This window comes from Aquarana catesbeiana, linkage group LG01 (genome assembly GCF_042186555.1).
Source record: "Aquarana catesbeiana isolate 2022-GZ linkage group LG01, ASM4218655v1, whole genome shotgun sequence".
Classification (NCBI taxonomy): domain Eukaryota; kingdom Metazoa; phylum Chordata; class Amphibia; order Anura; family Ranidae; genus Aquarana; species Aquarana catesbeiana.
Genome location: NC_133324.1, coordinates 756,563,656 through 756,579,722, shown reverse-complemented (window position 1 = coordinate 756,579,722; position 16,067 = coordinate 756,563,656). Strand labels below are relative to the sequence as shown.

The following is a 16,067-nucleotide window of genomic DNA, read 5'->3' as shown; positions in this document are numbered from 1 at the left end:
GTTCCAGTGACAACTGTCCAATAGTGGTTTTTCCCTCAGTTTGGAGAGATTTTCTCTTGCTTCACATTTTATGTCAGGAACAAGAAGTAAAGAGAATTTTTCCTGACAGGACACACAGAGAAAACAAACATGACAAGGCTCTTAACCATTCTCTACTCTGTTCAAAACTAAAAAACAAATTGTTTTGCCGTCATGTACATTTTAAAAATTCTCATTTAAATCTTTTTTAATATCTTTACAAATCATTCCCATGACCATAATCATATAAACTAAAATAGGAACTAAATTATATGTTTTGTAATCATTATTCTTAATATTCTGAGTAACATATACTTCTTTTTACCATAGATTTTAAACTGGAATGTTTATTTCACATCTCATTATGAACTTGTTTAGTCTACATTATTTAACTTATGATTTGAAATGGAAAATGTAGTCATTTTTAAAGTGTAAAATTAGAAAAAATTATACTTAATTTGATTAAACCTTAAATAAAAAGACATTTACACAGCTTTTCAGAACGGTTATGGCATTGTATAACAAAATAGATTACTAATAAATAATTTTCTTTTAAAGGTCTTGGGATTGGAAACTTGTTTTATGTGTTCAATAATGATGGCATCAAAGTCATTCAACCTGTCGAATGTGAATATCAAAGACATATTAAGATGACAGAAAAAATTTTTGGAACCCAGGTAATTTTATTATGTACAGTAAATACATGTTGAAAGTATAAGCTTTTCTACTTTTAGAATGTCTAAAAGACTGGAGAGTTATTAGTATATGTACTGTATATTTAATTTGCTTAGAGCACCATAACTACCCTGTTTCCCCGAAAATAAGACCTAGCGTGATTGTCGGTGATGGCTGCAATATAAACCTTACCCCCCAAATAAGCCCTACCCTGTTTCCCCGAAAATAAGCCCTACCCTGAAAATAAGACCAACAAGGACTTTAACTGGGGCTCATTTGGGGGGTAGGGCTTATATTGCAGCCATTACCGACAATCACACTAGGTCTTATTTTCGGGGAAACAGGGTATTGTCACTTTACACTTCAAATTGATTTACTAAATGGGTAATGTTTACACTCTCATGTGCTTATTTCAAATAATCAGTCAGTCAAAAAAACAAACTAAAAAAAACCCCACAAAATGCCTGTAAACTTGATTGAGTAATTAAAGGAGAAGTATAGCCAAAGCTTTTTTGGCTATATTTCTGCTGTAGTTCACAGGAGTGCAATTTGTTTTGCACTCCTGTGCACCGTTTTCAGCAGACAGCCAGCAAAACTACTCTGTCAGCTGATATCACTCAGCCATCACTTGGTCTGGACTGACATCTGTCTCAGCCTCTCAGCGATCGGTTGAGAACTGGACCCAGTCTCTCCCACCCACACCACAGCCCAATGCTCCAGTGAGCGCTGGTGGGGCAGAGCAGGGAGCTGGTGATTGACAGTAACAGCTCTTTGCTCAGAGCAGAGGGGAGAACTGAGCAATCAGAGAGGTGTTTGATCGCTCAGTTCTCACAGCAGAGCCTGTGGCGGACAGAAGCAGCATGTGATGTGAGCATAAATGTGTTTTTTTTTAAGACAATACTTCTCTTTTAAAGAATATAAACTACTTCTTTAGTATATCATTTCCCTTGTGTGTGCACATAGATCAGCCCTTCAGTTACTGGGCTTGTGGGTTTATAATAAGCTATTTTAAAGGTAATATATACCAGAAGCAAATATACAATACGCTTCCTTGTTTGGTTGTGATAGTCTGCCTAAATAGACTAGTACTTTATTAGCAGAAATGACCATTAAGCAGCTGCATTGATTTGTTCTATGGCAGAAAAATAAGATAAACAAAATATATTATGTACTGTATGTCTTAATTTATTCATTCATATTGATACATTAATTGTTGCAGTTATGCCCTTATACTGTGCCCTAATGTTAGTCAAATCATTCCTATGTCAATATCATTTGTTTTCCTGGACACTAAAGCAGATTATAACTTATAAAGCATCATATATACATCTAGAAATATATACACCTATTTTGTTGCTCACAAACAAAAATGCTCACAGGCTATGAAATAAATTGTAACTGAAATTAAATGACACAGGCAGAGCTAGAATAAGCTAAAATATGTTGTTAAAGGTTATGCTTGCCATAATACCATAGTGACAGTATGAAACAAAAATAGAGGACTACAGATTCAAAAAATGAGCCACATCCAATGTGTGTCAACTTTTCCATTCTCAGAGCAAATTAAAGTTTTATTGCCCATTTTCTCGCTATTGTAGTACATCATTTTTATTCATTTGGGAGTGCTTACAAAACCCATGGTTCCTTGTGGACTTCATTGACTTACTGTCAAATTACCTGTGTAGAATTACAGCCAAAACCTGAAGAAAACATTGCCTTTGTTGGTCCTGTGTGAACTATTTTTTAATTTAGGTTTAAAAAATGAAACTTCTAAAGCACAATGCAGCTCTAAAGCATAGGGCAGTGGTTACAAACTGCAGTATATACTGTATATTGAAAATATTGACAAAAAATATACTCTTGTTCATATTTTCTTCTCGTTCTAATATGTCATGTACATTTACTCTTTGTGCCATGCAGTGAGGATTGTATAATGACTTAACTAACATTTTTTACACTGGGTGGATATTTATGTTTGTCTTTTAGTGAACTAGTAAATGTGAACTAATGAAATTCCTGCTTTAATTTACTAAGAAATGCATTATCTGTCCCTGTAAAATTATTGTAATTCATTACGACAATGATGTATTGGGGGCAGGGAATAACAACCCGTAACCTTTTGTTACTACTGCCTAACTAATAAATTAAACCTAGATCCTCATCATATTTCAGTTATGATGGGTGAGGAACCCACCTTTCTTACCTTAAGTGGCAACCATAAGTCAGTAGGTAAGGGGTTGGAATGCCCCTTTACTCGAGTCCTACCCTAAATTTCTCCTGGTGACCATTTTGATCATTTATAGCACCACAGCAGAAATAGAGGCAATCCCAAAAGGGATACATCCTCTGGTAACAATAGTCTAAAGCAAGATTTCCCTCACTTTGCAGATATTTACTATCACTTCCGGTTGATTTTACTGGGCTGGAAGTGAATGAAAATCCCCTAGCAGGACATAGGTAAAAATATAAAAACAAACAAACAAAAAAAATTGACACTGGTTTCAACCCTTCCTTACTTTATCCAAAACTAAAAAAGTGTTTGGTTTAGATACATCCCAGCTTAGGACTCGTATCTATTATTTTTGTATCTGCTTATCTGTTTACAAAACAGTTATTTGTAATTTTACTGTATGTAATTAGAGTTTTTTTGTTGAACAGCTTTGTGTTCTTTGTTGTAGGATGAAGTGTGTCCAAAGATAGAAGGACTTGAAATGGAAAGTTGCGTATGGGCATCCGCTGTTAATGTAAAAGACAAGTTTATCTATGTGGCTCAGCCTAAACTAAACAGGGTCATTCTTGTTGATATACAGGCACAAAAAGTTGTGCAGGTAATGTATTTTGTTGCTAACTCTAGACTGTACTGATATTTATTATTTTAGTTTTAAATATTTTATTAGTTTCCTAAATGTCCACTATAATCAATAATAATAATAATAACAAAAAAACACTTTTGAGGTTTTTGAGGTTCATATAAGGAACACAACCTACCTATTGATAAATGTATCCAACAACTTAGTGTCTCAATTCTCCTGTGCCAATATAAGTACCATCATAATAATGTGTATAAACAAAAATATAATACAATAATATAATACATTCATGTATATTTCTTCTTTTAATGATAATATAAATCCTGTGCTTAAGTGCAATTAAGTAGTTAATGGATAATGTCAGAAAAAAGGTTTAACTTGTTGAGTCTTCACAAATCCTCAAAAATCTGTGCTTTGTATCAATTCACCTCAGTGCTCCCTCATAAGAAATGCGCTTACCTCACAGAGTGTGACCTCACACTTCATGCTTTCCTCCTCGTTGCTCCATTGATGTACCCTAAATATGAGGCGGAAAGCATGATCTGTTAGTCTGGGGTGACTAAAAAGCTTTATTTGACCAAACTTAAGTGTGAGGTCACACTGTGTGAGGTGAGCGCATTTCTTATGGGGGAGCACTGAAGTGAATTGGTACAAAGCACGGATTTTTGAGGTTTTGGGAAGACTCAACAAGTTTAAACTTTTTTCTGACATTATTCATTAACTATTTAATTGCACTTAAGCACAAGATTTATATTATCATAAGAAGAAATATACATGAATGTATTATATTATTGTATTATATTATTGTTTATTCACATGTTATTATGATGGCACTCATATTGGCACAGGAGAATTGAGACACTAAGTGGTTGGATACATTTATTAACACAAGCACGGCATTATTTGTTTTGAGTTTTATTTGCACATTTATATTGGGCGTGTGTTACTTGCTGCTTGCATATATTGCACAGATTGCATTCTAGTTTCTCTCAAGACTACCTATCAATTGGTTCTTCAGTATTTCATCCCAGTAAATGTAGTGTAAATAGTTCAGTAGGCTACTTTGATACTTAAAACATCCTGTATGTACGCGTGGAATACAGTACCTGTGTAGGTCTGCAGATCCACCTTGCTTATGTGGGTGAGGAAAGCCATTTTTTTTAATCAGTCTCCTGACTGAAATAAGAAAGGACCATCTATTGGCAAATTCTGGATGGACATACACACTGCTACACCCTTCCCAGCAAACTATGCAATGAAACATAGGGATATTTAGTTCATGTATATTGCAATACATGTTTAAGCTGACCAACTGTGTTAAAGTAATCCCTCTTCTGGCCAGTCCTACACTGTCTTGCCACTGCAGATGCTAAGGTGGACACCATGCCAACATGGTGCATAAAGACCCAAGGTGGGGGAGAGTGACTAGGTTCAGATCTGGTCACTGACCTACAATACAACAGAGAAAAGCATGTACAAGCTATTGGGATTTGAGCTCAGTTATATCTTTTCTCCATCTATGGGCAGCCTTACTTTTTCCCACTACATCATAGCATACAGGGTATATTGACGTACCATTTAACTTGGCACATGTCTAGTTTAATGCTTAGTGTGCTGTACACATTTTTTTAAGTGTCCAAATAACCTTTTAGTAAATGGTTGAAATGTACATTCTGTGCATCTTAAAACAGGGACTACAAAGACAACATCATGTGGATATTTAGGGATTGATTTATTAAATTTGGAGAGTACAAAGTTGGGTGCAGCAAGTTGTTTTGTCACAGCTTAATTGAACAAGCCGAAGTTAGAAGCTGATTGGTTACCGTGCACAGCTGCACCAGATTTTGCCCACTCCAGTTTTAGTAAATCATACCCTTAGTGTACAGTGCAAACTTGGACCATACTGCATATGCATTGAACATCAGTGTATGTTTATTTGTCATGGTTATTGTGCATGTGAACGCCCATGCATGTATGGGGTTCTAGGATACAGGTGAACCTAACAGTTTATCCTTCTGTCTTCTTTTATTGTAGTAAATGAAGCCTAAACAAGAAGATTTTTAAACTTTTAAATTTTTTCTGGCCTTTTCTTGCACAGTAATACTAGCGTACTAAGGCCCAATCAGATTACCACATTGTGGCAACACAGTAAAATGTACATTACTTTAATGCACATACCATAGTACTTTGTGGTGCAATTCATTTTACATGGCATACTAATGTAACTTCAAATCACATATGTTACAGAACACCACAAAGCAATATGGTACTGAACTAATGTGCACTGTGGCATATTTCTTAAGATGTCGTCAAGCAGGTCTGATACCAGACATATTATGGTATGTTAGCAGTCCATGCACATGAATGCAACATGTTAATCAGCCTATCCTTATCCACTGCATTGTACTGAATAGGTCTGAATGGACCCTACAATTTAAAGCAGCTTTAACCTCCTTAGCGGTATTCCCGAGTGTGGCTCGGGGTGAATTTTCAGTACCAAAATCGGTAACCCAGAACCACACTCAGGAACGCATCACAGGGTCCAGGCAAAGTTACTTACCTTGTCCCCAGGATCCTGCGATGTCTCCCTGCTGTGTGTGCGAGCCGTGTCTATACTCGATTCATCACAGTGCCAGGCATTGTTCCCTGCAAGCAGTTTGACGCACGGGGACAGAGCACGGCGCCAAATTCAAAAATTTTAAAACACACAATACATACAGTACACTGTAATCTTACAGATTACATAACTGTAGCAAATTATTTCACAACCCTTGTTTCCCTAGTGGTTTGTCCAGTGCCCTGCATGCAGTTTTATATTATAAATACTGTTCTTTTTGCCTGGAAACTGTAGATTGTCCATAGCAACCATAAGTGTTCCTTTACATCAAAAGCAGTTTTAGACCAACTAGAAAACAGTGATAATAAATTAGAATCACTTGCAGAATTGAGCGATAATGATTTTATGGGGAAATCGGTCATCAAAGACTAAAAGTAATGACAGCGATCAATTATGCAACTGAGCAAATTTCAGTGTTTTTGATTTAATTACATTATTGAATAATATTTTATTATTATTATATTATTATTTGTTATAATTATTTATAGTTATTTATTATATTATAACTTATGATTTCATGTTTCAAATGTTATCATACCCGGGATGTCTACTAGACTCCTGTTTGGACAGATTTAAGTGTGTTTTCCCTAAGAATTACAGGCCTACAATATAAAACGCTAAATTTCTATGCAAAACTTTGTACCACTTTGAGCATCAAAAATCTGACATAATCATACCGCCAGGGAGGTTAAGTAGCTTTCTAAAATTTTTATTTTTTTATTTACACATGACCTAGTTTTTTCATCCATCTATTCACAAATTCTAATAAAATTGTAAATGTCCCTTCCCACCACTACACTTTTTGGACCATCTATAAAAGAGTATTTGAACTCAGCATTACAACTGCTCATTCAGAACTGATTTGGAAAGATAAGATGATCTTAAAAAAAATAATTGCATGCACAGATTTTTGCAAGTGAAAAATTTGCATTTTGTTTTTTTTCTCAGGAGCCAGCAGAGGAAATACACTGCCTACAGTTTTCTGACAGTACCTCTGTATAGGCTTTCTGTTTAAGAGCCCTGGGAAGCGTCAATGAACTACAAGGGCACTCACCAGCACCCTCACAGTTCATTGAGAACTGTCTCCTGCAGTGGCAGACAGGACTTGTAGTTCATTAATTCACAAATTCCTGTGAATGAATGATGTGGCTGTGTGGGAGGAGCCCTGCAGAGCTGAGCTGTTTTTAAATTGTAACAGTGGGTGTGGGGTGAAGAACCCCCTCCTACTGTCATGGGGGGGATCAGGGGTGTGTGGAAGGTGCTGTATAGTAACATGTTACACCCTAAATATGGGTGTAACATGTAACATGTTACTAATGGTGAACATAGCCTTTAAGCTTGACATTCTAACTACAGTATTTGGAACAGCAAATTGTTTCTGTGATACTCAGCGCTTAAGAATTTGTCTTATTAATGACTGTGGTTTAATGCATGCTATAAAAAAAAGACAGAGAAGATTCATTATATGTGTGCTTTGTAGCAGCCCACAGTATTGTTTAATATATAATTGCAATGGTTCTGTTATTTATTCTTTATTTATTATGATCCTGTCAACTATTTGAATCATAAATTGAGAACATGCCCATATTTTCCTATTCAGAATTGTTTGCTAGTTGCTAAGATATTAAGTGAGAAGGACCTTTCTGGATGTTTTGATGACACGATTTTGAATTTCTATTTTATGTTGAAGAACTGTTTAATTAAACTGCTCTTGACAATATGTTTGCCTAAGTTCTGGAACATTTCAGTTCCATAAAATTTATATCCCCATAAATACTGCTTTCTTGTTGACTAAAGTTTAGAACTGCCTATAAACGCTTTGAGATTTATTGTGCCTTTTGCTTATAACCATAGTAATAGAATGTGAAAGAAATTGAGAAAACTCCTTAAGATTACAGGTTACAACCACAAACTCAAATGATTTCACAGAGAATATCTTTTGCTGAGAAACATGTTTGGTTAATGTTAGCAGTACCCAAATCATGACATGGTTGAAGGTTCTGGTCAGTTAAATTTTATGAGTGCAACTAAAACATCACTAACTCTCATGTATAATCAAATCAGCAATCCATTAATTGATCGTGTGCTACATTATTTAAATGTGAACTCTGATGCCCTGTACACATGGTCGGACATTGATCGGACATTCCGACAACAAAATCATGGATTTTTTCCGACAGATGTAAATGGGGCAGTAGCCAATAGCTTTTGTCTCTTAATTTATTCTGAGCATGCGTGGCACTTTGTGCGTCGGATTTGTGTACACACGATTGGAATTTCCGACAACGGATTTTGTTGTCGGAAAATTTTATAGCAAGCTCTCATTTTTTGTGTGTCGGAAATTCCTATGGAAAATGTGTGATGGAGCCTACACACGGTCAGAATTTCCAAAAACAAGGTCCTATCACACATTTTCCATCGGAAAATTCTATGGTGTGTACAGGGCATTAGAAAGCAGCTAAACACAGATGAAATACATACATGAAGGGTGTTTTACCTGCCAAAAGGATTTACATTTCTCTGTCCAGTCCTCCTTCAGATTTACAAAGCTATGCCCCCCCCCCCTGCATAGCCCTATCTACAAAAGGAAGGACCTGATTTTCTCTACTGTAGTTTTACTTTCAAGCCAAGTTCTCCTTCCAGCCCATCCTTTAATCCTTTAATCCATCCTTGCTTCCCTCCACATTTTCTAAGCTCTGTCAAATTCAGGTGCTTAAAAATGAGTTTAATTATGTCTTAATGGTTACGGAGCTATGATATGTTTGTGCCCTTTAAATCTGCCTGGAGTTCAACTTTAAAAATCATTGCACCAAACACTGAAATTTCAGTTTGTTTTTAACCACCTCCCGCCCGCTGTATAGTCAAATGATGGCGGGCGGGATCTCCTCTTGTTCTGGGACAACGTCATATGGTGTCACCCTAGTCTCACCTCTCTCGCGTGCCCACGTGACCCCGATCTTGGTAAAGAGCAGATGACACGGCTCTTTACCCATGTGATTGGCTGTGTCCAAGCACATATTTACCCACTTCAATATTTTTACCCCTTCCTGCCCAGGCCAAATTTCAGCTTTTAATGCTGTCACACTTTGAATTATAATCGTGCGGGCATGCAACGTTGTACCCAAATTAACTTTTTATTATTTTTTTTCACACAAATAGAGCTTTCTTTTGGGGGTATTTGATCACCACTGAGTTTTTTATTTTTTGCTAAAAAAATTAAAAAAGACCGAAAATTTTGAAAAAAAAATGTTTTTCTTAGTTTCTGTCAGAAAATTTTGTAAATAAGTAATTTTTCTCCTTCACTGATGTGCGCTGATGAGGTGGCACTGATAAGCTGCACTGATGGGCATTGATGAGGGGGCACTTATGGGCACTGATGAGATGGCACTGAAGGGCACTGATGAGGTAGCACTGATGAGGAGGCACTAATATGCCACATTGATGGGCACTGATAGGTGGCACTGATATGCTGCACTGATAGGTGGCGCTGATGGGCACTGATAGGTGGCACTGATGGGAACTAATAGTTGGGACTTATGGGCAATGATAGGTAGCATGGATAAGTGGCACTGATGGACACTGTATGAAAGGAACAGGTTGGGACTTTAAATGAGGTATGGGCTACAAACAGATTAAATAAATAATGGTATTTATTGACATATACATATAAATTCATGAGGAAAAATCATATTATATGTAACAGACCATAAAGAATGCATAACTGTACATATATTCCAACATGACAATTGCAATTAGAACAAATGCATCCTCCCTAATTCCACATGGACAATGTAAAAGCTTATATAAAATCAGTCATAGTTCTGAAAAACCCCAGTAGGTATCCAGATGATAAATGAGTAGTGGTGATGTTGCATCTAGGGAAAGCTCTATGCATTTCGTGGAAACGTCCACTCATCAGGAGAAATGTGGGGTACATCTAAATGTATCTGAAAAATACATAACCAAAAGGCTAATGATCTTCCATGGGTGGAAGGAAAAACAAAAAGTAAAAATGAAAAGGAAACATCCATTGTACACCGGTCAGTTTGCCCCCTTCCTGTGTGGCCTTGTTCTTTCCGGGAGCTGCTATGCTTGCTTGTGGGCCTCCCTTTCTCTCCTGGCTTTAGGTGGTGGGGGTGCCTGACACGCATCAATGCCATGCCCCACGTGCCGCACGTATGACATCACATTGACGCCATGCACCACCTCGTGTTTTTTCCAGCTGCAGTTGTTCTGACGATTTGGACGCCAACTCCCGAGCGGTTGGTTGCTCAGTTTGGCGCCACTTCTCACCTTTACACACTTTGCGTGGCGTTGATGTGGCCCTGCGGCTTCCACCTTGGTATAAATGTCACTTGGACAGCGTCTTCTTTTTTTGCTCCTGATCCACCTGGAAGCACATACGGTTCCATGCTTGGCACTATGATCACAGGTATCACTCGCCTTATGGGTTACCCTTGGTGTCTTTTGGTACTCAGCATACCCTTCTTTACTCTTTATTATGGTGAGTAACAATTGCTTACCACCATTCGTATACACCTACTTACTACTCACTGCTTCACTTAGCTTCACCGTCTCTGGCACCTTTCTGGGTCTTTGGTCTCATCTCATTGTCACATTCATCCATACGATTTTTCTCACTTCTTTGAACTCCTTGGATCTAATATCCCATCTTTTTTCATCCCAGATGTTGGCATCACGTTTTTTTTCACATATGTTCGCCCATTGTTGCATGTGCTGATCTGTTTGCTGCCGGACCATTACCTCAGCTCCCGTGCTTGACATTCCCACCATGTCCTTAGCTCAATTTCCATGGGATTGTTTTTTAGGGTCATCTGCAAGGTACAATGGGGATGTATTTATTGTTTATTGTATTTTATTTCCATGAAATGCGTAGAGCTTTCCTAGCTACAAGGTTACCACTGCTCATTTATCATCTGGATACCCACTGGGGTTTCTCAGAACTATAATTGATTTTATATAACCTTTTACATTGTCCATGTGGAATTAGGGGGGATGCATTTGTTCTAATTGCAATTATCATGTTGGAATATATGTACAGTTATGCATACTTTATGGTCGGTTACATATAATATGATTTTTCCTCATGAATTTATATGTACATGTCAATAAATACCATTATTTATTTCATCTGTTTGTAGCCCATGCCTCATTTAAAGTCCAAACCTGTTCCTTTCAAACAATTTATAGGGATGGAGGTACATGACGATACCAAGTCATGGCCTTATTTAAAGTCCCGCCTCTTCTCCTCTTTATTCACTGATGGACACTGATGGGTGGCACTGATGAGCGACACTGATTAGAAGGCACTGATGGGCACTGAAAGGCAGCACTGACTGGCACCACTGATGGGCACAGATTGGCATAATTGATGGACATAGATTGGCATCACAGATGGTCACTGACTGGCATCATTGCTGGGCACTGTTGGGGCTGCACTGATCATCAGGGCACTGATGATCAGTGCCCTGATTACCTGTACAGGTCTCCCCTGCGAGGAGATGCCACTGATCGGATCTCCTCTCCTCACACTGTCAGTGTGAGACAAGGAGAGCAGATTACCAGCACTTCTGTGATTGAACATAGCCAATCACATGGTTAAAGAGCCATGTCCCTGGGACACGGCTCACCCGCGATCGCAGTGCTGCATGCCCCTGCAGGCACGCAAGAGCATTGAGACTGGGGCAACATGATATGATGTTGTCCCAGAACGAGAGGGGATCCCACCAGCCATCATTTTACTATACAACGGGCAGAACTTTACCCATAACAACTTAAAAAAAAAAAGAATGTTCTTTAGCAAGAAACATACATTACAAATGTATAATTATGGTACCAACATTAGTGTGTGCTGTAAATTGCCTTCAGCATTGCTCCTGTTTCTTCTTGCAGGAGGCTGTCATTTTGTCAAAGTCCAGAGCCCCTCAACAGCAGTAAATTATAAAGCGGAACTAAACCCATCAATTTAACAGTTTCAAAAAATAGTTACATTTCTGGAATGCCGGGATTGCTAACTGTCACATTTCCTTGTGTCCTCAACCAAACTGTCAAAATATCAAATGGCTGGTGTCAAAACTGATCACATGTGCAGCGCCATGGCATTGAAGATCAAAAAGAAGCAGCTTCCTTGGCTGCAAAGGATAGGAGAGTTTAATTCTGCTTCAAGGCTGTCAGCTTTAAGCAAGCTGTTTGCAGGCGTCAGCAGGCTTTCAACAAGCCTGTGGCACACTCCCTTTAGAATCTATGTTCAACATTTACAAACTGGCATTGCATGGTATTTTAACCGCTTACAGACCGGAAGATTTGGCTGCTTAATGACCGGCCATTTTTTGCGATACGGAACTGCGTCATTTTAACTGACAATTGTACAGTCGTGCCACGTTGTACCCAAACAAAATTGATGTCCTTTTTTTCTCACAAATAGAGCTTTCTTTTGGTGGTATTTGATCACCTCTGTGGTTTTTATTTTTTGCACTATAAACAAAAAAAGAGCGATTATTTGGAAAAAAAAACAATATTTTTTACTTTTCGCTAAAGTAAATATCCCCAAAAATGTTTTTAAAAAACACATTTCTTCATCAGTTTAGGCCATATATATTCTTCTACATATTTTTGTTAAAACAAATTGCAATAAGTGTATATTGATTGGTTTGTGCAAAAGTTATATCGTTTACAAACTATGGGAAAGATTTATGGCATTTTTTTGGCATTTTTACAATTTTTTTTTTACTAGTAATGGACGGTGATCTGCAATTTGTAGCAGTACTGTGACATTGGAGCTGACAGATCGGACACATTTGACACATTTTTTGAGATCATTGACATTTATACAGCGATCAGTGCTATAAAAATGCACTGACTACTGTGTAAATGTCACTGGCAGGGAAGGGAGCGTTTAAGGGGTTAAATGTGTGTTCTAACTGTATGGGGATAGGACTGACTGGGTGAGGAGACCTATCGTTGTTCCTACTTAGTAGGAGCAAACAATAGGTCTCCTCTCCGATGACAACAGGGATTTGTGTGTTTACACACACAAATCCCCGTTCTAGCTCTCATTCCTGCAATCGCGGGTGGCCGGCGGCGATTGCGCCCGCCACCCACATACATCGGGTCCCCGCCATACTGCCAGCGCACGCGTGCCACCGGATGTTCTTTTTTTTTTTTTGAAAAATATTTATTGGGTTTTATAGCATACAAAAGTATAAAAACTTAGTGTAGCAAAAATTACAGAGTATTATCCGTTACAATCTAGAACATTCAATGACTTCTCATGATAGTTGAAATACAAGCTTGTCATATCGGTTAGAACAAGGGAGAAGTAACAGAAAACATAGAAATAAAAGAAAATTAGGGGAAAGGGAAGACAGGGGAGTTCATGTTTGCCATCTCATCAACACTATAAGTCGCAACTTTGCTTGACATATGAAATCTTAACATCTAAATACCTTCAGGAGTGGAGGCAGCGTTTGAGTAAACATGGGGGGGGTGGATGCCAAGGGGCACAATGAATTTGTGGATATCCTACGGTGGGTTAAAAGTAAAGGAATCTGGGGTGGGGGGTATTTTGAGTCGGCCAAGGGAGTTGGTGAGATCTTTTGTCAAGTACCATTTCGTGTAGCGAAATGGGTTCATTATCTCGATCAGAGCCTGCGAAGCGAATGTGGCTTCAATGTATTTCCTCCATCTTTTGAAAAAATGGGAAGTCGATCGGAGATTAAGGGTGATGGTGTCCAGTCTCTCTAGGTGGAAAAGTGATGCCAGGGCTTTTTTAAACATAGTTAGGGTAGGAGGAGTAGCTGATATCCAGTGAAACATAATAGTCCTGCGGGCCACTAGGAGACATAGGTGAGCCCATTGTGGAATATTTTGTGAGACCGCCATTGGCGATGAGGATGAAGGGGGTATGCTGAACAGGCATAATAGGCGGTCCTTGGTGCACTGAGTTTTGTGGACTTCGTTGATGTAAGTGATCACCTTAGTCCAGTAAGCATCAATCTTGTTGCAGTCCCAAAGCCTGTGCAGTAAAGTGGGGCGAGGTAAGTTACACCAGGTACATTGCGCTTGGGTGGGGTCTTTCTTGTTGAAGCGAAAAGGGAAATAAGCTCTGTGAATGATCTTAAATTGTGTCTCTCTCCAAGATTCAGAAGTAGTAAGGTTACGGACTGTCTTGTACCCCTCAAGGATTTTTTCTGGCAGAGATTCGTCATCTAATACGTGTGACCACTTTTGAAAGGGTTTGAGGGCATACTTCCGTGTTTGGTGTTGTATGAGACAAGAGTAAATATTGGAGATGGAGTAGTTATTGCTTTTGATGAGAGTATCAATGCAGGATGTTTCTAGTGGGTTGGTGCTAGGTCCCGAGCAGGATTTAAGATAGCTGATGAGTTGGTGATAGAAGAAGACATGAGTTGGTGGTAGGGAGTACTCCCTCATCAGGGTTTGAAATGTTTTCAATTTGCCCGATTTGCTAAGATAGAGAGACGAGACATCTGTGAGGCCTTTAAGTTTCCATTGGTCAAAAGCTTTATGGATGATAGATGAAAGGAACATAGGGTTCCCTTGTATTTTGAGGTATTTGGAGATGCTGGATGGTACTTTGAGCAATTTTCTTACTTCTCTCCATGCAATGACCGTGTCCTTAATGATTACACTTGTTTTGAGGTGGGGGGGTAATGTATTGGGATTAGAATGAAGGATGGTCGAGAGGTCATATGGGTGCACCATAGCCTCTTCTAAGGATAGGTTAGAATATTTAGACCCACCAGTTAGCCAGTCTAAGCCCTGTCTAAGTAAACATGCCAGGTTGTAGAAATGCATATTGGGTAATCCCGCCCTCGCTCTTCGGGAGACATAATTTCTGTAGCGCTATGCGAGGTTTCTTGTGAGACCATATAAAGGCAGTTAGGGCTTTCTGGAGTTTTTGGATGTCTGAATGCTTAATTAGAAGAGGTATGGTCTGCATTGGGTAAAGTAGGCGTGCGAAAGACACCATTTTGAAAAGGTGGCATCTCCCAAATAGCGAGAGAGGTAAGGATCCCCAAGCCTCCAACTCCTTCACAATTTTGGTTATCAATGGGGGGTAATTTAAAGAGTACAGAGATGATGGTTCACGTCCTATTTTAATGCCCAGGTATGTAATGTGTTGGTTGGCTATGGTCAGGGGGGATAGATGTTTCCATTTACTGGAGAGATGGGGGTGTAATGGTAGGATTTCGCTTTTGTCAAAATTGATTCTAAATGCTGAGCAAAGTCTGAAGTCTGAAAAAAGTTGTTTGAGTCTGTCAAAGTCTGTTATGGGATCGGTGGAGAACAATAGTATGTCGTCTGCAAATAGCGCCGAACGAAGAGTGTGGTTCTCCAGAGTGATGCCACTGATTCCATCAGCTGAATTTAGTATTCTGGACAGGGGTTCGATTGCTAGATTGAACAGGAGTGGAGACAGGGGGCATCCCTGTCTCGTTCCTTTTGTTAATGGGATCGTGTCTGAGATAAAGTCAGGGGTTACAAGACGTGCGGTAGGGGATGCGTACATTTGTGAAAGAAATCGCATGATCGGTCCTGAGAATCCGAATTGTGTCATCACTCTGAAGAGCCAAGAGAAACTGATGTTGTCAAAGGCCTTTTCGGCGTCTAATGACATGATGGCAATGTCTTGGTTGGGGTGAGTTTTGGCGTATTCCAGAGCCATTAACACTTTGCGAATGTTTAGGGTGGCCGATCTGCCCGAGATGAAGCCAGATTGGGCTGGGTGTAATAGTGATGGTAGTAGGGGAGCCAGTCGCGTCGCAATTATTTTGGATAGGATTTTGACATCAACATTGATTAATGATATCGGTCGGTACGAGCCCGGTAATAGGGGATCTTTCCCTTTCTTAGAGATTAGTTTAATGTGGGCCTGTGTCCCCGTGGGAAGATAGGGCCCTCCG

At 38.9% G+C, this 16,067-nt stretch overlaps 1 protein-coding gene across 2 annotated transcripts in view; it reads left to right on the top strand.

Annotated features, from left to right (window-relative positions):
* FSTL5 (follistatin like 5) overlaps positions 1–16,067 on the top strand; it is a 1,055,781-nt gene that overhangs the window by 995,354 nt on the left and 44,360 nt on the right. For both annotated transcript variants that reach the window (XM_073606014.1, XM_073606023.1), the window contains 2 exons: positions 577–695; positions 3,372–3,521. In XM_073606014.1, the coding sequence (XP_073462115.1) occupies positions 577–695; positions 3,372–3,521 (269 nt within the window). The remainder of the gene's footprint in view (positions 1–576; positions 696–3,371; positions 3,522–16,067) is intronic.